This window comes from Halichoerus grypus, chromosome 15 (genome assembly GCF_964656455.1).
Source record: "Halichoerus grypus chromosome 15, mHalGry1.hap1.1, whole genome shotgun sequence".
NCBI classification, from domain to species: Eukaryota; Metazoa; Chordata; class Mammalia; order Carnivora; family Phocidae; genus Halichoerus; species Halichoerus grypus.
In genome coordinates, this window is record NC_135726.1 from 52415454 (window position 1) to 52442724 (window position 27271).

Genomic DNA, 27271 nt, shown 5'->3' on the forward strand with positions numbered 1-27271 from the left:
GTGGGGATTTAAGCACAGCCTCTGGGGCCGGACCGCCTGAGTTCGAGAGCAGCCCTGCCGGTTGTTTGCTGTGTGGCTCGGTCTCTCCCGCTGGAAAATGGGAATCCTAATAGTGGTAGTATACAACTTACAGGTGGTTGTGAGGCCTTGCCCAGATGGTGCACATCAAGTGCTTATCCCTGAGCCTGGCCCGTGGTAGAAGCACTGCATAAATGGAAGCCGTTACCATAACACACTTCATTTAGATCTGGGGGTCAGGGAAGCCCTTTCTGAGGGAGTGAGGTTTAGCCAGCCAAAAAAATGGAGGTAAAAGTAGAAGGAACAACCTGTAGGAAGGCCCTGAGGCAAGAAGGGGCCAATGCTTCCAAGCCAGCCTGATGGGGGGGTCGAGGAACAGGCTCGGGCTGTGATGCAGGCCACCCCAGGCCACGTGTGGTAGAATTTGTATTTGATCCTAGATGCAGAGCAGAAGGATTGCCAACCAGTGGGGACCACAACCCCCTTTTCTGCCTGAAGATTTGAGGCCTCTAACCTATGAAAAGTACTCTAATTCTTAGTGAGGAAAGGGAAGCCAGGAAAGGAAGGAGACTGGGCTGTGATTGGTGACATCTTTGTTCCTTTCATGGTTCATTGGGAATCAGGAACCTGAAAAAAGTTAACCTCTGCTCTCATTAATGCTTGGGAGGAATCTGCCTTGATCTCAAGGGGCCTTTCTACTTGGGGGCCTGTTGGAAAGGAAGTTGGCGTTATACGTGCACATGGGGCTGGTGGTGACACGTGGTACCTGTGTGCTAGCTGGGGCTGTTTCTTTGTTGGTAGCTCTTTGTTTAGCCAGTGAGACCCCTCACTGTGGTGGCACCAGCTCGCCTCAGAGTCACACGGCTATCACCACTGTGCCACTGGGCTTGTGTGAGTGCCGACGAAGTCACACCCAGAGCCCCCAAGGATGCTCGAATTCTTGGCAGAAGGGTCTCCCAGCTGCTCCCAGCTTGGAGCATTGATTGCTGCTTTGCTGGGTAGAGTCTGCTCACCTCGATTATGAGTCACACTTTCCTCTCCCCTCCATCCCGGGCTGCCCGGAACAGGCAGCATCACCTCTAGGCTGACCTGGAGTTCACTTTGTCAGTGTTTCTTATGAACACATCTATTGGGGTATGCATTTTCTTGAAAATCAGGAAAAATGCAGAGCCCCTTGTTTGGCTCAGAGCAGAGTCCAGAAGGCCTCTTTCACAGTTAATGGCAGTAAATACATGGGTAGCTTATAAAGGATCAGCCAGATGCTAGAGCCACATGATGCCCCAGACCTGGTGTGATATTTTCATCTCTTCCCTCCAGATCTCTTCTCTCCCTTCCTCCTCAGCCTCGAGATTTATGACATGACTGTGTGTATGTACAATAGCATTGGAAATTTATAAAGTCACAGTGCCTACTTGTGGGGCTAACACCCGGTCAAGCAGTCATAATAGAGTGTTAGTGGCATTCTGTCATGGGGAGAAAGGAGGTCTGGCATTGCCAGAAACAGATCTTGATTGACGAGGGAATTACCAAGGGAAGACAGCTAACAAAGGGGCACTGGCGGGGCCAAAGTGACCCTAGTGTTTGAGTAATAGAAGAGCCAGAAAATCATTCCAGGCACATCCAAAACAGGAAGGCAACAGGGAGATCTGATGGGGACTCTTTCAGGTTGTCAGTAGTAGAACTGCATCGCAGGAATAAAGCAAGGACACTTGCCATTGGCTGGCTTTTTCTCTGGCGAGGAGGCGGCCTTTTTTCTGAAGCTCTTCCTCCTCACCCTCCAATTGACAGAGAACGCTGAGTGGGGTGTGAATGAAGAGATGAATGCATAGGACTGCACCAGGGGAACGTTCTCAGAGCCCAGAATGGATCTGGCATTTACAGGACAGAAGCTGCACACCATACGCAAGGAGAAGGGACAGGGAGTTAATGTCCCAGGCGGGAGAGCCCCTTGTGTCATCATCTGAGACGGAGCCTGAGTGAGCCAGCTCAGGGCCTGCCCCCACCGCTCGCCCAGCCCTGTGGCCTTGGGCAAGTGGCTTAGCCTCGCTGAGCCTCCATTCGCTATCTGTAAAATGGGAATATAAACAGTATTTACTTCAAAGAGTTATTGGGCGGATTCACCGTGACAGTCCTAGTGAAGAACTGAGGAAGAGCGCCTGGCCCAGAGTCAGCCAACAGGCAGAATTAACCTCCCATCATTATTTTGTCATTATCACTATTCTCTCGGTGTGCCAGTCGCTGGTGTTGCAGACTTTTATACATGCAGCCTCACTCTCTGCCACATCATTAGTACACAACCCCTTTTGTGATGAGGAACCCAGGGCTCGGAGAGGTGGAGTGATTTGTCCTCAGTCACCCAGCCAGCTGTGAGACAGAGCCAGGATAAGAATTGAGGTCACTTTAGTGTCAAAGCCCATGCATGTTTTAAAATATTTTTCTGCCGACTGGCTTGCCTTGGCTGAGCCCTCAGAACAGGCCATGCCTCTAGGCAGGCGCTGCTGTTGAGGCTTGTTAAGAGTATGGAGCAAAGAGGGAAAAAAATGGCAGGCATTAAGCTGTGGGCTTTATTTTACATAGGTTTCTCAGCTTTCCCTCACAGCAGCCTAAGAAGGTAGGTGTTCATCCCATCCGTTCGGCGGTCAAGTGCGCCGAAGTCGGGTAGGATTCGAACCCATGTCTCCCGGGCAGCAAAACTCAGGTGCTCCTCCACTTGCCAACTTGCTTTCCACTCCGATCATGCAGGTAATAGCTACTCCCTTAGCTCTGTGCTCAGGTCTCCTGAGAGGTGCACCACTAGGCCACCAACTGGGAACTGTTCTCTTGTTGTACATGGAGGGAAACCCAGCTATGCAGGATCTTCCAGCTAGCAAGTGGCTTCTGCTTTTGACCTCAGGGCCCCACTGTCCCCCAGCCCTTCGTCCTGCATTGAGGTGGGAGTAGGAGGAGAAGGAGAGCCTATATCTACTGCTGGCCTTTGACCCTAAAGGAGGGCATCTTACTCCTCCCCAGAGGTCAGCCCTCTTCCAGACAGTTTAGATTTTATGGTCGAGGGAGTTTCCTTCTCTCCCTGAGTTCTCGGCACCCTTCTGGCCTTGAAATTTAGCCCGCCTGAGACTTCTTAGATGCATGAAAGAGAAGAATGCTCTATTAGATTTCAGCCCCCAGAAAAGTCAACAAAAGTTGTTTCGTAGTTAAGACCTGTCTGGTGTGGGCCATTTTAGAGCAGCGGCAGCACCAATTAAGGTTTTTTTTACAGGACTAAAGTGCTGAGTTTTTATATCTAAATATAGAATGTAAAAACTAAAAAAGTCAGTTTGTCTTGGAAGAGGTATCGATTTGTTGCTAGAAAGGAAACTGAGGAGGAATGAGTCCTGGTGTGAATGAGCAGAGGCCAAGCCTGACCCAGGCTGACTGCGGAAAGGCTCCTGGCCGCGAACACTGGTGCTGAGAAATGGTGCTTGGGATCCAGGAATAAAAACCTGTTTGGACATTTCAGAAAATCAGACACATGCCCCGGCAGGAGGTGATTCTCCCTCTTGCTTTCCAAGCTCCCAGTGCCCCTTGTGTGCCAAGTGCTGGGGAGGAGCCGGGCTCAGGGCTCAAATGTGCCAGTTCTTGGCCCATGGGGAACGCCTCAGGGCCAGGGATGCTGGGCCATCTAGCCTTCTTAGGTCATCAAAAGAGGTTTGAGGAAGACCACACCTGAAGGGCTCTGGAAAGGCACTTACCTGCCTTGCAGGGGCTCAGTGAACATTCTGTAAAAGAAAGAATAAGGCCCCTTTGCCTTCCTCTTTACTATTTTTTTTTTTAAGATTTTTATTTATTTGACAGAGAGAGCACAAGCAGGGGGAGCAGCAGAGGGAGAAGGAGAAGCAGGCTCTCCGCTGAGTGTGGAGCCCAGTATGGGGGACCCTGGGGTCATGACCTGAGCCGAAGGCAGACACTTACCCGACTGAGCCACCCAGGCACCCCTCTCTTTACTATTTTTTAACATTTAATAAAAGTCATACATGGCCATGGATAAAGTTTAAATAATGCAGTAAGGGCTTGCTTATATTACAAAAAATCAGCAATTACAATACTTTTTGAAAATGCTTTGTTTCGGGGCGCCTGGGTGGCTCAGTTGGTTAAGCGACTGCCTTCGGCTCAGGTCATGATCCTGGAGTCCCTGGATCGAGTCCCGCATCGGGCTCCCTGCTCAGCAGGGAGCCTGCTTCTCCCTCTGACCCTCCCCCCTCTCATGTGCTCTCTCTCTCATTCTCTCTGTCTCAAATAAATAAATAAATAAAATCTTTAAAAAAAAAAAAAAAAAAAAAAAAAATGCTTTGTTTCTAAAGTAGCCTGTATCTGTTTCTCCTAGTATGTATTCCCCCACCCCCTTCCAATTTTATTGAACATAGAATTTAGGAGTCAGAGGTCTTAGAAGTCTGGGCCATCTTCTAGAATAGCAGTTATCAGAAAGTAGGGTTGGTTCCCTGGCCAGCGGTGTGTGGCGATGTGCTGGAAATACTCATTCTCGTGCCCCACTCCAAACACAGACCCGGAATCTCTGCAGGTGGAGCCCTGGCACCTGTATTACAGTAGCAGACCTTCCTGGTGATTCCAAAGCATGGCCGATTCTGAGAACTGACGATTCCGAACATAGTAAAAGAACACAGACTCTAAAGTCAGATCGGGTTCAAGTGGCAATTCCGCAGCTCTCTGACCTTGTGCATCTTATTTTGCCTCTTAGTCTCTGCATTCCCATCTGTAAAATGGGGTTAATAATAACCTCTCTGAAGAGGCTGTTGTGAGAACTAATGTAAAAATGCGTCGTAAGCACTTGTCATTATGTGTCTCTTGTGTGGTAAACGTTCCGTAAGTATTTACGATGGTGGTTGTTAGTGATCTTCCTAAACCAGGTATTATATTTTTAAACAGCAACCCTTGACAAATGGCTGTCCGGTGAAGGGGGAGTTGAGAAGATCTGGCCGATGCCAACGAGTGACAGTGGTAGCTACTGATCATTCACATAGTGAGAGAACACTTCCCTTCCTGCAGTTTCCTTTCTTAGTCTCGGCTCTGTTCTCTAGAGCCACTGGGACGAGACTGTTCTACATGGCAGTTGTTCAGGTATTTGAAGAGAGTGACCTTGGCCTTGCTGAACTTTTCTCTTGTTCTATTCCCAAAGATTAATTTTAACCCAGAAGATTTTGAAGGGCTTTTTCAGATAGGGCTTTTCAAAAAAGGAAAGGAAAAAAAAAAGGCCTAGAGCCGAGGCTCTGCTTTGGTAGTGGGTCTTTGGAGATTGCTGGTGTGTGGAGATGCCTCAGGGTTGAGGCTGAAGCTTCTCAGGTGGACTCGTGGGCCTGGGATGGCCGTGCAGTCGGGGGGCAGGGGCGCTACTGGTGACGCCTTCGCTCTATGCTGGGAGGCGGGAGCCGGAGTCGGCGCCGGAGGGTGCGTCTGTGTGGGTCCCGGGGTGCACAGCCCCTGGAGGCCAGGCTGGCTCTGTCCGGCACCCGCGCTCTCAGCCGTGTTGTTGCCCTTGCCCTGCTGCGGTAGCAGCCTTTGTGGTGTTTGCAGTGGGCTGTAAGGTTTTGTTTTTATTTAATTGATGTCTGATTAGTAGCTGTGAGAAATGGTACTGGCCTAGCAAATGATACCTTTCCTGAATTAGGCCGTGGCGTTGTGTAGGGCAGCAGCAGAATGGCTATTTTAAAATGGGATTTCGTAAAATAAACATGTGTCCGGATTACAGGAAATACTAAGTTGATGATTAATTGATGCCGTGGAGCTGGCCTTGCGCTTTTAAATGCTTCTACTCTCGTGATCATCCATCTAGTGAGGTTTCAGCGGGCCCACACCTCGTATCATTTCCAGAGAGCTGATTTGCAGCTTGTTTTCTGCCCTCTGGTGCTGCTGGGGCAGGTGGCCACGAGGAGACCATGCAGAGGACTCCTCTCCAAGCTGCAGGTCAGAGTTGCCAAAGGATGGCGAATGTTCATGAAAGGAGGTTGTCAGGGTCTTTCTTCTGCTGTTCACACAGGGTCTCTCCACACTGGGGCTCCGGCACTGCGACCATTGCTACATTCTTGAGGACTTCTTAAGCTCCTGCCATTTGTGCCTTTGTTGTCTTAGTGCCGGAGGGGACTGATACTCAGATAAGGAAGGCTATGTAGAAAATAGATGTATTTCCAGCCTAGGGGGTGAAGCCTTGTGCCCGCTGACACATACCCAGGACTTGTCGAAATGGGGATGATTTTGTGTGTTAAGTGTATGATACATGTTACCTGGGATGTGAAATAGGTAGGAAATTTAAGTATGTCTGAGACAGTTTGGGAAAGTCACTGAGAAGAGAGACCATCGTAAAACTACTAGGTCCATCCCTGACCTCTGACCTTTGGGCATTGAGAGCAGCAGCAGATGTGCCATCTCAAAAGCACCCCAGGATGCTGAGGGCCCGTGGGCTTCACTCAAGCCTGGCATTTCTTCTGGGGGAAGCCTGTGGCCCGGACCCCAACCTGTTGGCTAGATGTCAAACATGTTCCAGAACAGCACTGAGGCGCAAGAGTGGCAGAGGCCCTGGACTTAGACTTTAACATCCTTGCAGTTTGGGGCAAGGGTTTCACCTCTCGGATCCTCGCTTTTCTCACCCATGTCCTCTCCTGTAGTTCCTCCCAAATGGGGCTGAGGCTTCAATAAGTGAGTGAGTGGTAGGTGGGTGTGGGAAAGCGCCTAGCTCAGTGCACAGCATAGACACACTCAGGAAATGTGGACTCCGAAGGGGGGCGGGGCGCGGGGTGCATCCGGGGCCTCAGGTCGGGCAAGGGTATGCACTTCTCCCTCCCTCCAAATGCAGTGAGGGCAGCTCCTTTGTAGCTAAGCATTGCACAGTAAGATGTCCTTCCTTGGGGCTGGCCTCTTAACCCCCTTTTCTCGGGGGTGAAAGGCCCATGTGCAATTAACAGCTTTTAAGCCAGAGAATTGATGACTTTGGCTTCAGTGTTCTTTAAAGGTTCACCTGCCACTATTCTGGGGCCCCAGAAATAGGCCTACTGCTTTGATCTTGCCTGATGGGTGCCTTTCCAGAGGCGCTAATCACAGTGATAACTGACGTTGAGACACTTGGCTCTCTGAAGCTTACTGATCGCCTTTCGGCCCAGTCCTCTCTCTGCTGCCCACACTGCTGTTTGGTGTTGGCTCCAGGGCATGCCCACAGTGCCCTTTCAGCTAAGCAGAGTTGCTTGAAACCACAGTCTTCAGAAGGGGCCAGGGTTGGTTTAGCCATGAGATCCCACTCCGGTCTTCACTGTGACTTCATCATCCTTTAGAACTGTGATCTTAGGGGTGCAACAGTGGGCTTTCCTTCCCTGAGACAGGGAGAAGAGGAGGGTCAGTAGCCAGTGACTGGAATCCACTCCAGGCTGAGCAGTGCGTCCTGGGGTGAGGGGTGAAGGGGGGGTGTCAGTCTCTCACCTGATACTTTATATTCTTCTGTATTACTTAACTAAATTTTAGTATTGTTTTTAAGTATTGTTTTTTTCCTTAGCTGACACTGTATACTAAATCAGTTACAGAAGGATCACAGAGCTGGAGGGGGGGAAGGGTAATAAAAGAACAAGAAAGAAGAAATAGGATCAGCTCTAAGAATAGGAAAATCTCTTCAAAGATAAAAACAAAGGGAGACATCTAAAGAAACTGGTCTTAAAAACCTAAAATTTTTAAATTATGTACTTCAAAAAATTCAATATACAAAATTAGAGGACAGATAACAAAAAGGAACAAAATGTAAACGTATGTAATGTTAACATAGTTCCTTACTATTCAGAGGCCTCTTTCAAGAACACAATGAGAGGGACCACTCATAGGGAAATGAACAAGAATGACAAGAACGTGAATAGGAAATTCACAAAGTAAGAAACACACTGCCAAGAATCTGTTAAACTTACTAGCTATCCAGAAAACATAAGAAACATAATTGTGGGGTATTTTAAAAGGGAAAACCTAAATGATTAACAATAAGACTATTTTAAAAATTATTGTATACTTTGATGTCTTTAAAAAGAATATTTAATGATTAGAATAAGCTCACAACATAACATTGTAAATGAAAAGCGTGGGTTAAAACACGGTATTATCTCCATTTTTCTAAAAAACATTAAAATTCAAGGGGTGCCTGGCTGGCTCAGTGGTAGAACATGTGACTCTTGATCTTGGGTTCGTGAGTTCAAGCCCCACGTTGGAGCTACTTAAAAAAAATAAAATTCAAAAGAGTACATCAAAATATGGACAAAAATTAGCTGAGGCACTTACACATTATTTTAATATTTACAAAAAAGTATTTTTAAATATTGAAGTGAAGAAGAAAATGGGCGGTGAGTGGGTTGAAGCACATAGGAAAGTCCAGAGTGCTTCACCCTTTTCCTCTGGTGGGTTCCTTGTTGCTCAAGTCCAGTCCTCCTCGTTCTCTGCTCTGCACTCCCTGCTCCTAAGAAACTGCTTGTTTCTCCTCAGGATTGAGCACTGAAGGCATCTACCGGGTCAGCGGGAATAAGTCTGAGATGGAGAGTCTGCAGCGACAGTTTGACCAAGGTAAGGCCACACAGCCTGGCCAAGCATCAGAGGCTGGAGCCGGTCAAGGCAAACGGGACAGCCAGGCTTGGTGACTGAGAAAGAGAAAGTATTTGGCCCTACTTAGCCTTGCTTCCGTGTGCACACTGCCATGTGGAGGAGGGGGGAACAGGCCCTATCAGCAAACAGAAGCATCATCCCTGTCAAACCCGCGTCAGCCATCTGCCCCCCATGTCACCATCCACTGATGCTGTTCCAGGTCACCCCGGCATGCACCTCGGTCACCTCTGGGGGCCTTACTTCCTTGCAGTGGGCCCGACAAGGGTGGTTGCAGGCACATAATACGAAGTGGGGTTGTGGTCATGGTCCTATTTTGCCAGGGCCCAGGAATACACATGACTCCCCTCCTCGCCAAATCCCTGCACAAGAGAGACAATGTGAGGGAACATTTATGATCAGCTGAGCTTGGGACCCAGGCTTCCAAAGCTGAAATCTCGTGAGTTAGACTGGCTCTTGGCAGGGACTCCTGTCTCCTAAGCTAGGTCGTCAGAGGCCTAGGGCCAGAGAGCCAAACTCTCAGCCCTAAAACTGAGCACACTATGGGATGAGAAGTCACACCACTGGTGCCAGAAGCAAATGAGCCAAAGCAATAAAAGTTCTCAGATGTTACCAGCCAGAGAGGAAAGTAAGCTGAGGATCAGAGTAGGGTCCAACTCAGCATGTGGCTGGGCCTGAGGGGACCAAGCCAGACTCTCAAGTCAGGCAGCCCGTGGGGCCTACAGGACAGAGCAGCCAGGAGCAGGCACCTACCCGCAGGCTCCGGGGAGCCATAGCACTGTGCAACGCCACGGCCAATCTCTGCTAGCTGGCAGTGGGGGGAGAGCATACACTAGGGAAGGGAAACACCTGTTTATCTTGCAGGATAGGAAGCATGAGGTCAAAGTGAGGGTGTAGCCGCACACTTGGGTATGTACTTGTGTATATTCAAGAATCTGTTAACAGTTTATACCCCCCCAAATGGAAACAGCTTATGTCTAACAGTAGATGATTTCTTGTAAATCAGGAGTGCAGTATTCAAAGAAAAGTGAAGACACAGAGGTCAGTGGTGTCAGAGGCTGGGAGGGGCCAGAGGGAGAAAGATGAGTCTACTCCCCCTGCCGCTTTAAGGAACAAGGATGGAGGCAGCAGTCAGGATTGCTGGTAATGTTCTGTAACCCACCATGAAAAGTGAGCCAACCTTTTAGGAAAGTCCTTTGTTTTTTTTCCAGAGGGGAGGGTATAAGGAAAAGGTAGCACCACATCCCAGCCAGACAAGGGGAGTTGGGTGGCACAGAATGACAGGGTGCAGTTGCTCTGTTCAAAGGATGACCATGGAAGGAGGCATGGGGTGTCAGCCTCTGCCTGCAGATCTCACAATTTTTTTTTTTTTTTTAGCAGTGCCCAGGGATGCCACCTCCTGTTCTGTCTATGAAAATCCCAAGTCCCTGCCCTGGCTCCAGGCCAGCCCTGGGCAGCATCCCAGGGTCTTCGAGGTTTCTCTGACTTCTCCCAAGCACTGAGTTTTCCTTTTGCTTGTCTCCAGCTTATATTGCCCTCATTCTCCCAACTTCCTTTCAGACCACAACCTGGACTTGGCAGAGAAAGACTTTACAGTGAATACCGTGGCTGGTGCCATGAAGAGCTTTTTCTCAGAGCTGCCAGACCCCCTGGTCCCGTACAACATGCAGATTGATCTGGTGGAGGCTCACAGTGAGTACTGGCAGCCCGGCCCGGCTCCCGGGTGCAGGCAGCAGCCCGGGCTGACTGTGGTGGGTGAACTGAGGGGGAGGGGCTGCAGCACCATGAGAATGGCTCCTGTGCTGAGGGAGCAGCCACTCTGGCTCTTAGAGCTGGGGCTGGAACGACAGAGGGGCTTGCAGATCAGGCCCCTGCCTTTGTAGACCAGAGGGGCTTTTCTAAGGGTTCTGTCAAGAAAGTTGCAGGTTCCCCCAAAACCCTATGAGTTAAGAGCCTGGATTTGTATCAGACTTGAGTCACATCCCTGCTCCTTTGCTTGTCCACAGTGGAAGCGTGGCCCGCACAGCCTTCCCTGACCCTTGGTTTCCTACAACACTGTCCCTCCTCCTATTTATGAAAGATTAGGAGAGCTCTAGAGGCAGGGCTGTAACAGGCCTTTCTTCTCCCCTCCGCTCACCCGTCTCTCTTACAAGGAAGTCAGCGTATGGTCTGGGCCTCTGGAGGAAAAGGGACAGCTCGCATTGCCCTGACCAGAGGCTCACTGGGGGCTGTAGCAAGGTAGCACCTCTGGTTTTACTGGCGACCTTTTTGTGCCATCCTGCCGGCCCCAACAGCTGTTTCCGCCCCGACCTGCCCCTCTCGGGAGGCGCTTGTCCGCACTATTGGGAGCCTTCCCAGCAGGCAGCCTTTCCCGGACTTGGTGCCGTGCTGCAGCTTCCCACCTTGTGGCACTTTTTCCCTTTTTTAGTCCAAGGCGGCCTTCCTGCTTTGCAAGCCTGGTGGGCCTAGACCCCCAGAAGGAGCCATTGCTGTGCAGCTGCAGAAGGGGGAGGGTCTTGGCCAGTGACCAAGGTGGGGGGGGGAGGGAGCTGTGTTCGTTAGACTATAGGACCTTAGTCTCATCTCATCATTGCCCAACTCAAAAGAGGGAGTTTTGAGCCGGCATGATTTACTCACAAGGCTGATGGTGTGGGCAGCAGTTTGGGGGAAAATCACAAATCAGGGTTTTAAGTCTTGGATCACAGGCTCTTAGGGACTTCGGGAAACGGGGGTACCGACAGCAGCCCAGCCGGAACTGTGGAGGTGCCCCTGTCAGAGCCTGGCTGCTGCTGGGATTGCGGGGCCCCCGGAGTCACCTTTCCCTGGTCTGCATTTCCCATGATGCTTGTTTCTGCAGGCTGGGTGCCACCTTTGCCATACTTTCTCCCCGAGGTCTTGGCAGAGCGAAATCTCTCACGGCCCCTGAACTGCTCCTGAGCTTATCCGAGCCCATCAGGGATGGAGCAGAAGCGCAGAGCTCTGGCTCAGTCATCGGTTGCCTGGCCTTCTTTCCCAGCAGGAGTCCGGGTTTCTCCAGACGCTGGGTGGGGACGAGTGCAAGCTTCTGTGCCGCACCTGCTGTCCAAAGATAGAGCCCTCCCAGCGGTCCCTCGTCCAGCAGGCTCCAGGCTGGCCCAGATGTGAAACGCATAGGAGCTCTCCATCTGGAGCCAGCTTGCTTTCCACCTAAGCTCGCCTCTGGGCGGAAGTTAGGAAGAAAAGGTGTGGGCTGGTGCTCCACGCTCCAGGCGGGAGGATTCCTGTCAGCGGTTGTCTTGACTTGGCGCCATCTAGAGGCTCGTAGAGTCCTGGCTCCCGACAGAATCCCATTGTTTCTGCAGGAACTGCTGACATAGCATCTTTTTGTTTTTTTGGAGGGGCATGGGGGGGGGAGGGGAGGGAGGTGTTACTGATAGGGAATCAGCTGCCCTTCCTACAGCAGCGTCCCTGGCTTCCACTGCTGAGGAAGGGAGCTTCTTGCTGCTCCTGCAGCCTGGAAAAGGGTGGAGATTTCTGCTTCCCCTTCCCATTGTGTGTTTCCTGTGCCCCCAGCTAGTCAGCTGGAGCTCCTCAGCTGGGGCTCCGTTGTCTTGAACCTGGGGGCGGGCGGAAGGTGGGGGGCGGGGGGGAGGATCTCGCTGACTGGGCACCTTCCCAGGCCACTGGGGCTGTGCATGTCCTGGGGTGGGTTTCACTGAGCCAGGGACACCAACCAGGCAGGACCAGAGTTAGTGTTAAGGGACATTATGAAACGAAGATTCTCAAGCCCAAAAGTAGGTATTGTCGGCCTGGCTGGGTTTCCATGGCAACATCAACTTGACCAGCTCTTCCCAGTTAATACCTAAGAGCTGTTGTGTCTGCGTGTGTTCAGGGCTTGGAAATGGTTTCAGATCCCATCACAACAAATATCAAGGTCACTATCAAATTGTTTTTTAGCTCCAGAATGTCACAATATTGAACATTGCTGAAAATATGCCCACAAATAGAGATTCTTGTGATTATTCACCAGTTATCTTCCCACCATACTCAGGGTGATGTGTGGGTGATTCAGAGGTGAGTAATAGCAGCAGCCGCCACCCATACCGCTTAGGGAGTGGCATGCTGGGGCTTGACCTTCTGTGCACAGACACTGTCCCTGCCCTCCCAGGGTGCGTACTCCAGTTACCTGCCAGACAGAACGAAGCCAGCTGAGCTAGAAGTGCGGAAAATGCAGTGAGAGGGACTAGGGTCGAGGGCTTCATGGAAGAGGTGGCGCCTGGGCTGTGGCCTCAAGGAGGACCAGGATTTCAGGAGGCAGAGAAAAGGGCTTTGAGTTGTTCCCTGTTCCGTCTCACCCACACACCTCACCCTGGCCTTGACCACCTATGATCATTTATTCTTGCCCCACGTCTTCTCCTTCTCCTCTCACGACACCCCCAACCCCACCACCACCGATGTGGAATCCCACCGGTCCAGGTAGTCCCCCACAGGCCCCATCCTATGTCTTTTGTGCCAGAAGGGTTCCTAGAGCTAGCTCTGTCTTAGCACAGAGGTCCTAAGCCTAAGGACCTTTGGCTCCAGGCCCTCATTAGTCCCATAACTGCTTATGAAGCTCCATATGCACGGTTTAGTCTGCAGAGACCAGTAGCTTTCATCAGCGTGTCAAAGGGATACATGCCCCAAGTGGTTCAGGATACTGGCTCACCATCTTACCATTCCCCTCGAGAGCTAGGACGCCTTACAGCTAGAGATGATAAACTAATTCTGGGATCCTGCTTCCTCTCGTCTGTCGAGATAACTGCGTCGGGTCCCAGGGGTGTTCCTCACTCACATCCTGGCACGTGCCAGGCCCTGTGTGGGACGGGGCAGATGGCATGGACAGATGAGTGTGTAGTCCCTGCTTCATCTGATGGGTTGGGAGGCACAGGACAGGTGACTGCAAGGTCATGCCTCCTGCAGAAAGACACCCAGAATCTTCCAGTCCAGGCCCAACAGAGTGAAATCTCAGCCTCGGACTCGTTTGGCACCTGAGGGAGAGGTGGGGGGGGCATGCCATGCATGCCTGCATGCATCACTGAGAGGGTGAGAGGGCCTTGAGCCAGGCTTTTCCTTTTCTGCTGCTGCAGGTGTGCGAGATGGTCAAAGGCCATCAGAGATTTTCCTCCAGGCGCTGAGTTTGGTGGCAGCAAATCCCAGCCTAGAGTCTGATGGCCTGGGCTAAAGGTGGCAGCAGAGTGCCCCAGCCAGGGCAAGAACAGTGTTTGGGATCAAGAACCCTGACAGCAACTTGTGTGACCTTGGACCAGTACTCTTACTTCTTGGAGCTAGGGTTGGTCTGTGTGCTGTGAGGAGTGTGGTGGGCTAACCTCTAAGCCGTGGCCTCCACTTCCTCCTGAGTTCTTGGGGCATTTGTTAGTTCTGAATGAGTTCTCAGTCGCCTGGTCTGTGTCCGGATTTTGTCTTGGTTCAGCTGGCCTGAAAATGCCTCTCAGGAACCTGAGACCGAATTTCACAAGTACGGGGTGTGAGCTGGGGAGGCCCTGGCCCTGCAGAGGTGCCCTCGCCATCCCATCTTTTCCTTCAGAGAGGATCACTGGGGGAGCCCCGCAGCGTGGCAGGAGGCCGGGGACCCAGAGCAGGCATGCTGGACTGGAGACGGCCTGTGCCCACCCCCCCTCCCCCTCACCAGTCTTCTGTCCGTGGCACTGCCTCTTGGTTTTCTCAACCAGCATGTAGGGGGAGCCCCGTGTGGTGAGGGCTGCACAAAGAGCGACTCTGAAGTTGTCCCATTAGCACTCTGGCACTGTCCAGAGATAAGAAATCACTGGTGTCCTGAGTACCCGAGAGAAGGTTCCTTTGCTTGAGGGAGGAGGCGAGTGAGGTCAAGTCAGCAAGATGGGCCGTGTTTTTCATGAGACAGAGGGAGGGCTGGGCTCTGCACTGAGAGGCTTCTATTGCTCTCCTTGATGTCCTTCCTCCCTTCTCCTCCTCCTCCCGCCAAACTCAGTGCTCCTCAGCACTCGTGAGCACTTGCGCCTCGAAGCCGGCTGGAGAAAGGGAGCGGGGAAGCACAAGGAGAGGGGCCATCTAGGTCCTTGCTGGGCACCTTGCTGCCACGCTACGTGGGGAGGGAGGCTGGCATTCCCAAGGACGGCGCGCGAGTCCCGGTACTCCCACCTCTGCGCGCTCCTCTTCCCAAAGAAAACAGAGGCAGCAGGCATACTTGTGGCTCAGTGGAGGACAGGCCCCCGTCATTGCCAGCCCCGCTTCCTGCCTCCAGCCAGGAGCACGGGTGAGGCCTGCTCTTGGGTGCAGGTGCCCAGTGAAACACACAGCCGCGCTGGTGGTGCGCCGCGGGCGCCCAGGAGAGGCCCGTGCCAAACTCGCGTCTGGGAGCAGGTGTGACGATTCTGGGGGGCGTTCTGAGCCCCGCACATGCTTCTCAGGTGTCAAGACAGGCACTCCTCCTGATGAGAGCAGTGTACTTGTTTTAAGTAAACTTCGTACTGAAGCTTAACAGGAAAGAGTTTTGAAACTCAAAGCCAGAGAGAAAGTGTGCTCTTGAGGTTGAACCCTTAAAGCTTGGGTGCAGAGCACTGAGGGTGATAATGGCCCCACACAGTTAGTTCCTGTGGCTTTTCAGTCATTTTCTACCAGACAGCTGTTACTGAAACACGATTTTTATCAAGTCGCACAGTTGAGTCAAAAGATTCACCGGGTTCCATGCCCGTGAGCCTGCCGGCAAAAGCCCTGGCTCACTCCAGCCCTGCCCGTCTTTGCGGCCTCCCTTTCCACTGCTTCCTGCCCCTCAGATGCTTCCAGGCGCTGCCTGCGTGTCTGCATGTCACCGTGCGGCGTCAGCGGCGTCAGCCCCTCGCACAGACGAGGGCTGCACGCTCACAGGTGTCACTCACCCACGCTCCCACGGCTGTCCGGTGTCAGAGACAGGATTTGAACCCAGGACCACGGGGGTTGGGTTTGGGCTCTGACCTGCTGCACGCACGGCCTTTCCCCCCTGCACTTTGCCGTCCCTTCCCGGCAGTGCACACTCCGCCTGCCCTTCCCAGTCTAGCTTGAGCCAGCCTCCTCCTGCGCCTCCCTGGACCATGACCCTGGGGGCACGTCACCTGCTGCAGAGGTTCTTAACCTGGAGGCCAGAGGCTTCCGAAGGAACATGATGAGTTTTGGGGAACCCGTGAACCTCGAGAAATTGTAGACAGAGTTGTACATGGCATGTTTGAGGAGAAGCTCCAGAGCTTACATCCATTGCAAAGGAGTCTGTGCCCCCAAAACAGTCAGGAACCATCATATTTTTTTAGCCATTCACCCACCCCCACAACCCTAAGTGTGGGATAGCTCTTATCTCTTCCTGGATCCGACTGTGGTTTTTCTGGGTCCTAGGTGTCACCTTCAGCTCTTAGAAGTAGTCATAGGGAGGTCTTTCATGCTCAGAGAAATCTGGGCCGGCTCTCCCAGCCAAGGCAAGCCAAGTGTATTCAAGAAAGAGCAGCTGGGACCCCAGGGAGCAAGCACGATGGGCCCCACTCAGGTTCTGCAGCCAGTCAGTGGGGTCTGGTTCCCAAGCTCTGCAGCCTCTCTGGGCCTCACCTTCCTTATCCCTCAGTGGGCTGACAAGCCCCTGCCTCATAGGACGCCGACGACTAACTGAACCAGGACTGGTGCGGATGAGCACTTGTTCGAGTTAGCTTGTATTCACACTCCCACTGCATTAGGATTCCATGATGGGCAAAGTGTGGGCGGTAATGGGGGAAGGGGGTGTGTAGTCCCTTTGATGAACTGCATGAGAATTCCCCCACTGTTTCCATCAGCTCCTCCAATAGGGAGATGTGTAGAGGGTCCTTGTGTCTCTAGGAAAAGGACAGAGCCCTGGTCTTGTGACAAACTCCCTCCCTAGACAGTCTGTTGGCGTGGGTGGGTGGCAGCGCTCACCCGTCTGGTCAGGAAGCATGCAGGCTTTCTGCATTGGGTTGCCTGTCTCCAGGGGCAACCGGTTGAGCAAAGAATGGTGTTCTTTATGGCGGTGTCTCTGTGGATCCTTGAGTCTCGGATAGTGGGGGCCAGGAAGCCCCAGGCACACAGTGCTCCCCTTCAGCAAGGGCCTGGGACCCAGAGGTAGGCCTGGCTTTTGGGTCGGTGCCACCGCCAGGTGTGCCTGCCTTGGGCAGAGGCTTGTGGGGGAAAGACTGGGGTTGACGTTGTCTGAAAGCCCTGGGCTGTGTGTGCCCTGAGGTGGCCCTCAGCCCGCTAGTCTCACCACCTGCCCAGGACCAGTATCTGTCTTGAGCCCGTAACACCCACCAGCCATGGCCACGAAAGTCTTTGGTTTTCTCTTTCCTCAGAAATCAATGACCGGGAGCAGAAGTTGCATGCCCTTAAGGAGGTACTCAAGAAATTTCCAAAGGAAAACCATGAAGTCTTCAAATATGTCATCTCTCACCTGAACAAGTATGTTGCAGGGCTTGCTATTTGGTCTTCCCTCCTCCTGAAATTGCCAGTCAGGGCCAGCTAGCAGCAGAATGATGGACCAGGCCGTGTTCTCAGCCTGGCGGCCGGGCCCGGCCTGGCCTGCCAGGGGCTGCTGGTGCACCTCCTCAGTGGGGGCACATCTGGCTCACCAAGGAGTATCCTGGCCTCCTGGTTCCTCACATTTCCGTCCTGGTTCTATCCGAGAGGCCCAGGCGGCCCCGAGCATGCCCAGAGTCCTCTCCGTGTGTGACAAAACACTGGGCAAGATGGGGGTGCTGTGAAGAAACTTGAACCTGTCGAGTAAGTGCAGAAGCTGCAGGTAGGAAGTCTGTCAGCGGACTGTTTCCCAGATTTCTTCACGGACAGAATAGGTTGGTTTTCCAGGCAAACCTGTTCCTCTCTTGGCAGAGTGGTGTTTTATGGAGTTCTAGCCCAGGATGTACACACTCCCTCTCTATTCAGCCAGAGCAGCATCACACACTTTGGTGTCTGGACGAGAGTCCCTGAGGCAGACCATCTACCCGCGGGGTTTGTGGAGGGCATCCCATGAGCCAAGACCCCAGAGCCACTCCTCAGGGGCTGACCCAGTGGCGACACGGGAGCAGAGGACTGGCCACAGAGGGTCTCAGGCTTCGACTTCCAGGCTAGGCCACAGAGAGCTGCGGTTGGGCCTTTTCTGTTTTCAGGTTGTGGATGAGCAGGCAGGGAGAGCAGTCGGGGTGACGGTGACCATGAGCACACAGGGGATAGGACAGGGGCCCTGCTGGCGGAGAGCCTCATCCAAGACGCTCTGACCGTGAGTTTGGTGTCCCCCACAGAGTCAGCCACAACAACAAGGTGAATCTCATGACCAGTGAGAACCTTTCCATCTGCTTCTGGCCCACCTTGATGAGACCTGACTTCAGCACCATGGACGCCCTCACGGCCACGCGGACCTACCAGACAATCATTGAGCTCTTCATCCAGCAGTGCCCCTTCTTCTTCCACAATCGGCCCATCAGTGAGCCTCCTGGTGCCACGCCCAGCTCCCCCTCTGCCGTGGCTTCCACCGTCCCCTTCCTCACCTCCACACCTGTCACGAGTCAGCCATCACCCCCCCAGTCCCCTCCGCCCACCCCCCAGTCCCCCATGCAGGCCTTGCTCCCCTCCCAGCTTCAAGCAGAACACACGCTATGAGCCACCAAGGCCTGGGGCAAAAGGAGACCTTCTCTCTTCCACGGGGTGGCGTTTGGCCTTGAACAAAACCAGGTCCACTGGGATAGGGGTGGGGAGAGTGTCCCCTCTCCCCTGTTACCTTCTCAAGACCTCAGCGCCAGCACCAGCCCCAGTCTACCGTGGGCTGGGCCGTCAGGCCCCCTGAGCCCGGCGCTGCATACCTGGAGCTGTTCGCAGCCGCCAGGGGGCGCCCTGCCCTTTGACTTGGACCCTTTTGAGGACTGCACTGGCCAGGCAGTGGCCCCCGTGGCCCTCCGCACGCTCACTGCTCCCCAGACCACCTCCCCCACCTGCCCCCGCATACCAGCCTCGGGGCATCCACCCGCTGCTTGGACAGAGCCCCGGCCTCTGCCAACGGGAGGAGGCTCTGAGATTTGGGCCGCCCCGGGGTGGGGCCGGCAGCCCCGCAGAGAACAATTCCCGTCCGTTTCATCTGTCTCTTCCCACATTCCATATCTGCACCCCCACCCCTGTTACGTGAGCCCCTGTCCAGTAGCCTCCCCGGAAACACACAGGCCACAGCTCTGTCAACCCAAGGTACAGTGCTGGGGGTGCTGGCCCGGCAGCTCAGAGCAGGGAGGGTGGCTGTGTGCTGGGACCATGAGTGTGTCGCTTCCCCTCTGCTTCCCACGTGCCCCCCTCCCACTTCACAGGCTTTGGGGATACAGTCCCTTTAAAACAAAGAACACTGGAAGAAACATGGAAAAAAATCCCCAGTAACTTACAAAAGAAAGAGGAAGACACTACAGACCTCAGGACTGACCCCTCCTCCCACCTCTCGGAGAAGCAAGCAGGTGGTCACAGCGAAACCAGGATGCCCAAGGGTGGTGGCCAGAGAAGCTGTGGGGGTCCTGCTTACAGCCTGTCACCAGACCCCCTTTCCCCAAGAAGACAGTTTAAGCCCTTGGTGGGAAGAGCTTGGGAGACCAGCCTGGATCCTGGTCTGCTTTGGAAGACACTACAGTGCTGTGGGAACACTACTCTTGTGTGCGTCTGGGTGTGTGTGGGTGTACGCGTGCGTGTGTGAGTGCTTGTGCACGTGGGGGTATGACTTTTCGAGAGGGCACAGCTGGGGGGACGCTGGGTGTACCTGGCGTTTGGTTTAGTGTGTTTGCTGTTGGAGTGGAGTCATTTTCATCCTGGGCCGCAGACCACCGCCGGCCCAGGGGTGTTCATGGGAAGTGGGCGATGTGTGGAGAAGTGTGGTCGGCCCGTTCCTGCACGGGGACAACCTTTGTGCTCCCAGGACTAGGAGGGCCTGGAGGGACAAAAGTCACAATCTGTCAGAGTCACGAGGGTGCCGTGCCTGCCTGTCACACACAGCCTGTGGCCCTCCCTAGCCCTTCCTGGGAAATGGCCTTCGCCTCGGCTTCCTGGCCTTCCCACTGACCCCTGGAGAACCCTTCGCATGCCCCACCTTCTGTCCCCCAAACGCAGCGATCCTGCTAAGGCTGCTGCAGATACTGGCTGCCCTCCCACTCCTCGTGGCCGGGCCGTGGCCTCTGCGACCGGGAAGCCTGACACGGAGGCGCTGTGGGCTTCGGGGCCCTGCAGGCCACGCAGCCTCCAGGTCTCTTTGCACTTTAAGAAGCAACGCCTGTGGTAGGTTCGACGATGCCCTGGGTCCCCTCAGCCGGGTGGCCTGACAGCTGCCTCGCTCGGGACAGCCTCGAGCCCCAGAACCTGGCTGTCGGCTGTTGGAGGGTCGGGTAGGCCCTGCGCTCGCTGACTTCTTCCTCTGGATAAGCTGGATACCTTACTGTTAATAGTTCTTGTTCGGCAAGATAAGGTGCTTGGAAAACTATCCCTGCAAGTTTTACCACCTCTTTTTAAGAACACTAGTCAAAAAACAAACCTAAGGTACATGAATGTTGATGTAAATGTTGGGTGAGGGATCTCTTCTCTGGTGGCTCTGTGCCCGATGCTCAAGGTCAGGGTTGGCAGGAAGGTGACGGGTGGGGTTGTGACTGGTTGGCAGACCCGCGGCCCTGGCTCCCCAGCCCCCTCTGCTCGGAGTCCCGGGCAGGTGAGGAAATCACTCCATTGAACGAATCTCCCTTTTTCTAGATCATGCTCACCTACCCACTCCGAGGCAGCCCCTCAGGTATTGGGTGGGGGCGGTCTGGGACCACCATCCCTTGTGTGAACTGAAAAGTAGCCCGGTCCCCCTCCCACCACCCCACCCACCCACCCCCGTGAGCAGTTTCCTTTGCCACCCCCCACCACCACCTGCATGCCTGGGCTGTGCCCCAGGAACTGGCCAAGCCCCTCAGCTCCCCCCATCCTGAGACTGTGCAGACGTACAGATAGATGGGGACTTTTCTGGGAGTGTGGGCAGGGGCGGCTTACCAACAAGGGACAGCGGCTTTGTCTCCTTGCGCTGGTGGAAGTGGCGGGAGCCAGGCATCTCCGGGGTAGCCTCTGGGCCAGCAGCATCCCCTGCCAGCCAGCTCGGGGAGCCGCAGGAGCCCCTTCACCTGGCTGTGCCCGGTGTCCTGCTGGGGCTTAAAGCATGCACAGGAGGGACCTGGGGGCTCATGCCCCCAAAGAGCCACCGGGGGCAGGAAGCGCCGGGGGTTCCTCTTGTTTCCATTTCTTCTGTCAGGTCTAGCTTCTAGTTTTCTGCTTCTCCAGACTGACTAGGACTGGGGGTTGTTTCTCTGTCATTCTGGGTTGGCGTTGCCCTGCGTGGTAGTTGGGGGCCCTGGGCCTGGGGTTCGCACCCAGACCGAATGGGCACTTGGACGGGAGCCACAGAGGCAAGCCGGGGCATGTGTTGGGACGTGCTGCCATAAATGAAATGCTACCCGCCCCTCGAGTCCATCCAGCCTGTGAAGCTCCGAAGAGTGCTTTCGCGATGATTCTCCCGAGAGCAGCCCCGCGGCTCTGGAATCGAGGGAAGGGCAGGCATTAGTCAGCCTTGGCCAGAATGGGGGAGCAGGTCAGCAGAGGTGACGGGACTAAATAGCGGTTTGCCCGGGAGCTCTCTCCCTGGCCCATGTTCGACATCCACAAGAGAATAGTTGCCATGTTCGGTGGAAATGAACAGCCCTTGGTTGTGAGCGGAAGGCTGATTCTGGCTCTGACACGGACGCTTCCGTGGAGGAGGGGGTCCAAGGTTGAGCGGCCTGCCTTGTGAATGTGCCCTGAATTCTTGGCTGTGTTGCGTATTGGGGATCACACACGGCACATTTATTCCTGCGCTCCGTCACGTCGTTCTTCCCATCACTTGACGTTCTGGAGTGCTGAGGAACAGTACTGTTCCCTGTGTTCTACACCCTCCTGCCACCTTGGTCTTCCTGCCGCGAGGCAGGAAGCGTGCTGCCGGGTGTGATTCTTCTAGCAGAATCGGTTGGGCTCTGCCAGGTGGACAGAGGGCAACATCATAGGAGCAGCGTGCTGGGCAGGAGGGGCCTGGAGCGCGCGCCTGCCCCTGACCTTGCGCTAGGGCCCTGGTCCCCTGGTCTTGGGGGGAGGCCTGGAGGGCGGTCCATCCTCAGCCCTGAAACTTGAAAAGCATGCTGCGTTGGTGAAAACCCTGTCCCTCTGGGCCCCCTTCCCCTTCCTGCAAGGACAGCCACGCTGCTTTGGCGTTTCCGAGAAAGGAGCGGACACCGTCTCGCTGCCACTGAGAGCACTGCCCAGCCGCCATGTCGCCAAGAGAAGGAAGCCCCAGGGGCTTGGGCTACTTTCTGGGGGCCGCCCCGCGGACGGGGACAGCCGGCACTGCACTCGCTCCCGGGCCTCGCCGACTCCGCAGATGGTGGACGAGGAGTCGCCCTCCTGTTGCTTGGCAGGTTCAAGCCACTCGTCTGCACTTAGGTGAAAGGACAAGGACGGACCGAGTCACGCCTGGGACCTGCTGGCGAGGGGGGGCAGAGTGAGGGGAAAGGCCATTCTCTCAAGGTGGCGGGGCTGCGGCCGGGGAGGGTCCTTCCCTCCTGGGGAGCCGGCCCCGCGCCCACGGCAGTCAGGTTACACTTTCATGTAGTCGAGACAGGGCCTAAGTTATTGTTTGCATTAAAAAGAATCCTGTTCCCTGTGTACATAAAAAAGAAAAAAAGGAAATGTCTGAATTGTATGGGAATAAAACTTGTTTGAAAATTTGGAATAGTGCTGCTGCCAGCTTATTTTTCTGGTACTTGTATTTTCACATGTTAAATGATCTTTATATATGTTGAATTAACAAATATTTTGAGTTTCCTGAGAAAAAAAGCATATTAATGGTATTGAAATGTGTTAGTAGTCTGGCCGTGTGCCTAAATTTCTGTTTTGCAGCAAAAGTGGAGAACTGTATGTAAAGAAAGTATAACAATTATTTCTTTGTATTTTAGGGGCTTTAACCAGGACATCCTCTAGTTGGTGTTAGGAATGTTTGCTTAATTTCCAGACCTTTTTTTTTTTTTAAACACGTTGTGGGTTTTTTGAGGCTCCAACCTGATTAGTGCATGGTCAGCCATCAACTGAGGCTGAGGCATCTCTGACTGAGGTGGTTTTGTTTGGTTTTGTTTTTTAAAATCATGTATTTGCTACAAAGTATTGTACTCGTCTCAATGGGAATGGTGTAAAAAACTGAAAAGGCCTTATGTGATATGTATCATAGTTAATAAATCAATCTTGTAAAAAACCAAACCTGAGAGAGATGAAGGTGGCCCCTCCTGCCAGGGCCCTGAGTGCCCTTCCCACAGCGGACGTGGCCTCAGGCCCTGTGGGGACCCCAGCTCCTCCTCAGAAGCCACGGCCAAGGCCCAGCACGCGGGAGGAGGCCATCCTCTGGCCACAGGGCACGGGGATCCCAGAGCACCCCCAGGAGAAGGTGTTTGTGGGGGGGACAGCTCAGGTTCTTTAGCCAAAGCCCAACACTCAGACCCCCGTGGCCACAGGCCCCCAGCAGGGGACACCGAAGTCAGCAGCCCCTGCCCTGCCCTTTCACCCCCTCCCAACCCCGGGGGTCTGGGGCCACGCCAGCCGTGCAGGGGGCTTGCTGCCTGGGTGGCCCCGGAGTGTTAGCGTCTGCTGAGCGCCTCCAGGGATGGCTGGCTCCCTCGGTGCGCGTGCACCGTGCCCCTGCCGTCCCTGGTGCCTCCGTTCTGGCACAGGCCCTCATTCCAGCTCACTGCACAGACGGGCAACCCCACACCCTGAACGGCCCCCCTGCCCTCAGCCTTGCCCCTTGCCATCCATCTTCTTCAGACCCCAAAGTTACTCCAGAAGGAAGACCTAGCTCTGCATTACCTATGGCAGAAGCGAGAAGTCGTCAACGTACAAGACACCCCCCCCCTTCCTGTGTCGGTGGCAGACGTGGCTTGTGGACCAGGACACCCGCGGAGCTCGGGCCCCACAGCCCTCGCGCCAGGCAGCCGCCGCCCATCGGCAGAGCTCCGGAGCTGGCTGGGTGCTCCATCAGCCAGGTGCCCACGGGCAGGTGGGCGCTCTGACAGCCACGCTGGGAGCCCTCCCTCTGGATCCCACCCGCCCCTCCCCCACCCCCACCCCCGCCGATCCCCGGCGTCAGTCAAAATCATTCCCGTTCTCTGCGTGCATCCAGGTCTTTGCTTGTGCCGGTCCCTCTGCCTAGGATTCCTTCTGTCCGCACGCCCCCAAACGTCAGCTCTATCCATCAGACCCTCATCCGCCCCTCAAAGCTGGCCTTCCTCTAGAAATCCTTCTAGACGCCCACAATGATTTGCCCAACATCTATTCTTTGCTTGCCCTGGGGATTCATGTGACTCCCCATAAATGCTTCAGCACTCGTCCTATTTAAAAAAAAATACAGTGTACAGTTGGTACTCAATATGTGTGCTGGTGTAAACCTGTCTTTTTCTCTAACTCTCGATGTTCAGGTTGCGTGTAGACGTATCCTTGCACCTCTCAGCCACCATCCCCCAAGTGGAGAGCTGCTGGGGGCAGGGCCTGTGAGCCCCCACCCCCACCCCCGTATGTCCTCCCAAGCTGCCTTGAACATGGTAGATCCTTGGTTTGTCGATCACAGCGGTCTCAACCTCGCCCTTGATTTGATTCTCCGTCTGTAAGCCGACCTCTCCTGTGTGCCTCTCCCGCCCAGACCTCTGCTCCAAACCCCACATTCCTCCACCTGCCCGTGGCACACCCACGGCCGAAGTCCTGACTGTTTCTCCACGGCTGTCCCCTACGAGCCAGAAACCCTGGAGCCCTCCGCCTAACACTCTCCCTTTCCCATCAATCCGGACCAACTCCAAGGTCCGTTTTACCTTCCACATAGCTCTCGTCGGGCCACTCTCCTCCACGTTCCCTGCTACCATCCTGTTTGAACCTCACGGAGATGTCTGTCCCAGCCACCTCCCTGGCCTTCAGCCTCCCATCCACCCCTGTCCATCTCAGGCAGCCAGGGGGAGCTTTTCAAACCAGATCTGGCCCTGCCACCCCTCCCTTCACACCTTCCAGGTCTCCCCAAATCCCTTAAAGGAAAGCCCCAACATTTCAGTCGGCCCACCCTCCTGGGGAGCCCTCCCCTCCCCCTGCGCTCCCAGCCTTCCTGCTCCCCAGGGGCCCGCCCGCCTCAGGCCTTCTGCAGGGCTGTCCCTTCCTGGAAAACTGTCCTCCCCACTGTCCACCCCTTCCTCCTCACCCTTTCGATTTCAGCCCACCTCCTTCCTCAGCCACAGCCCTCCCCGACCAAGATGGACCCATTTGCTTTCAAGGAAAAACACATTCTCTTCTTTAAGAGCATCATTCTCAGTTTGTTACTCATTCAAATTGTATTTGCCACTTAACACGTATTTCCCGAGCATTTACTCTGTGCCAGGCCTCAGGGACACACAACTAGGAACTGACATCTAGCGAAAACACAGTAAACAGGCAAAGAAAGGAATGTGTGCCAGAATGTCAATCGAGCACGGATAAGGAGTTAAGGATGTGGGTTGGGGGGAGCAGGGATGCTATTTAGAGTGGTCAGGAAGACCTCTCTGAGGAGGTGATATTGCGGCTTAGCAGGGACCAAGGTGAGGTGAGTGAGACATGGGCCTCAGGTGCGATATTTAAGGGGATACCAAAAAAAAAACAAAACTCCGTGATCAAGATAAAAATGTCTCAAGGCAAACAAACCAACCAACCAACCCTCGGGGCCCACAGTTTTAGATAAAAACAGAATCAGTAAGAGCGCTGAGCCATACTGAAGCCTGAGGCAAAAGGAGAAATCAGTTAAGATCCCACCTGTAGTCAGGATCCGGGAGCGAGGTGATGCTGGATGGACAGGAGCAGGGACAGTGGAAGTGGAGAGAGGAGGTCGGACGACTCCAGGGCTGACACACCCGTGCATCTGATCACCCTGTCCCACCCCCACTCTCCTGCGAAACCCAGAGGTCGGAGCCAGCCCCCCCCCCCCGCCCAAGCTACGGCCAGCACCCAGTACAGACTAGGCGCTCACGGGTCCCGGAGCGAAGAAGGCGGCATTGCTGCGCGCGGCCACCAGGGGTCAGCAGAGCGCCGCCTGCCCAGCCCTGGCCGAGCGCGGCCGCGTGGGCAGCCCGGTTGGTGGCGGCTAAAGGGAGAGGGGTCGGGAAAGCACGGTTAGAGGGACCCGCGGGGACTGGGGCGGAGGCGGGTTCTAGAAATGGGGTTGGAAGTGGCCCAAGAGCGGCCTGAGAAGCAGGGGGACGAGCTGCTGCCCCTGTTATTCCATCCACCCACCCGTCCATTTCTTTAGTCATTCAGCAGCGGCGGTGGGGGCCAGGCGGGCAGGATAGTGGGCTCCAAGTGTGTCCCCGGGGCGCTGGGGAGCCATGGACGCGGTTTGAGCAGGGAGAGACTGGGTTGGAGTTGCAGGAGCTCAGGCGATTGGAGAGATACAGGCACTCAGGGCGCGCAGTTGATATGTCAGCAAGGCAAATAATATTAAGAAAAGCTAATGACGTGCGGACACTTACAAAGCAGCAGGCCTTGTTTTAATCCTTTTTTTATCATTTCAACTCAATTTTCACACAAACTCTAGAACGCAGGCATTATCATTAGCCCCATTTCCCAGATGAGGAAACTGAGGCACAGAAGGGCCAAGTGAGGGCGCCTGGGTGGCTCAGTCGTTAAGCGTCTGCCTTCGGCTCGGGTCAGGATCCCGGGATCCTGGGATCGAGCCCCGCATCGGGCTCCCTGCTCCGCGGGAAGCCTGCTTCTCCCTCTCCCACTCCCCCTGCTTGTGTTCCCTCTCTCGTTGTGTCTCTCTCTGTCAAATAAATAAATAAAATCTTTTAAAAATAAAAATAAAAATAAAAGAAGGGCCAAGTGACTTGTCTGACGTCACAAGCAAGTGAGGGGGAGTCAAGATTTGAAGCCCAGCTATCTGACCGGGAAGGCCTGGGCTCTTCCCATGGCTGCCCTTGCAAATGACCAGCAACAGAAATGGGTTCTCTCACGATTCTGCAGCCGGGAGCCCCAAATCAAGCTGTGGGCAGGGCCATGCACGCTCCCTCCGAAGGCCCCAGACGAGAATGGTCTAGATCACTCGCGGCTGCAGGCTCGCAGTGGCTGGAGGCTGCATCTCTCCAGCCTGGGCCTCTGCCTTCTCGTTCGTGTCTCCTCTTCCGTCTCTTGTGAGGACACTTGTCGCTGGGGTTAGGGCCCACCCGGATGATCCAGGATGATCTCACCTCGAGATGCTTCATTTAATTACATCTGCAGAGACTCTTTGGCCAATAAGGTCGCTTTCATAAGTTGCAGGGTTAGGATGTGGATAGATCTTTGGGGCGGGGGGCCACTCCTCATCCCCTATGCTCTTCTCCACGACGATACCTTCTCCCTCACCCTGCTGCCTCCCCAGCTAGTGCTCAGGCTCTTGTCCCCTCTCCAGGGGGAATCTGCAGGGTCAAGGAGAGAAAGTCCCTCCCTCTCTGGAAGGAATGCCCCTGGGCTGGGAGAGGCAGTCGGCCAAGCACCCTGAGCATCCCCACGTGTGCCTGACCATCCCGGACCCTGAGCCGGTCCCCTAGGC

The 27271-nt window shown here is 54.4% G+C and overlaps 1 protein-coding gene across 2 annotated transcripts in view; it reads left to right on the forward strand.

Moving 5' to 3' along the window:
- Nucleotides 1-22941, forward strand: part of ARHGAP35 (Rho GTPase activating protein 35) — a 125101-nt gene extending 102160 nt beyond the window's left edge. For both annotated transcript variants that reach the window (XM_036114023.2, XM_078062693.1), the window contains exons 4-7: nucleotides 8515-8592; nucleotides 10189-10320; nucleotides 16968-17073; nucleotides 17913-22941. In XM_036114023.2, the coding sequence (XP_035969916.1) occupies nucleotides 8515-8592; nucleotides 10189-10320; nucleotides 16968-17073; nucleotides 17913-18270 (674 nt within the window). In that variant the 3' untranslated portion in view covers nucleotides 18271-22941. The remainder of the gene's footprint in view (nucleotides 1-8514; nucleotides 8593-10188; nucleotides 10321-16967; nucleotides 17074-17912) is intronic.
- Nucleotides 22942-27271: the final 4330 nt, after the last annotated feature.